Source organism: Apaloderma vittatum, unplaced genomic scaffold, assembly GCF_000703405.1.
Source record: "Apaloderma vittatum isolate BGI_N311 unplaced genomic scaffold, ASM70340v1 scaffold29481, whole genome shotgun sequence".
Taxonomy (NCBI): domain Eukaryota; kingdom Metazoa; phylum Chordata; class Aves; order Trogoniformes; family Trogonidae; genus Apaloderma; species Apaloderma vittatum.
Window position 1 is genome coordinate 510 of NW_009697798.1, and position 310 is coordinate 819.

The following is a 310-nucleotide window of genomic DNA, read 5'->3' on the forward strand; positions in this document are numbered from 1 at the left end:
CATTGCTTGGGCTGACACACGGAAGAGATTAATCAGCTCAGCAAATCCCCACCACAATGATATTTATAGCTCCTCACCCCAGCTGGGCCCTGGGGCCACTCACCCTGTAGCCCTGTGAGAGCTCAGGCACCCTTGGGGTGCTGGGGGGGACTGTGACTGGGGTCTCACCACCACACATCGCCCCCCTCCCTCCAGTGAACGTCCTGACTGCCGTGGCTCTGTCCCGCCTGGCCACGAGGACCAAGAAGTCATCGTACTGGTACCTGCTGGCCGTGACCACCTCCGACATCCTCACCCAGGTCTTCATCAT

General features: G+C 60.0%; 1 protein-coding gene across 1 annotated transcript in view; it reads left to right on the forward strand.

The window, feature by feature from the left end:
- Positions 1-310, forward strand: part of LOC104280203 (probable G-protein coupled receptor 142) — a 1,451-nt gene that overhangs the window by 397 nt on the left and 744 nt on the right. Inside the window, exon 2 of the mRNA XM_009877778.1 lies at positions 196-310. Within this exon, the coding sequence (XP_009876080.1) occupies positions 196-310 (115 nt within the window). The remainder of the gene's footprint in view (positions 1-195) is intronic.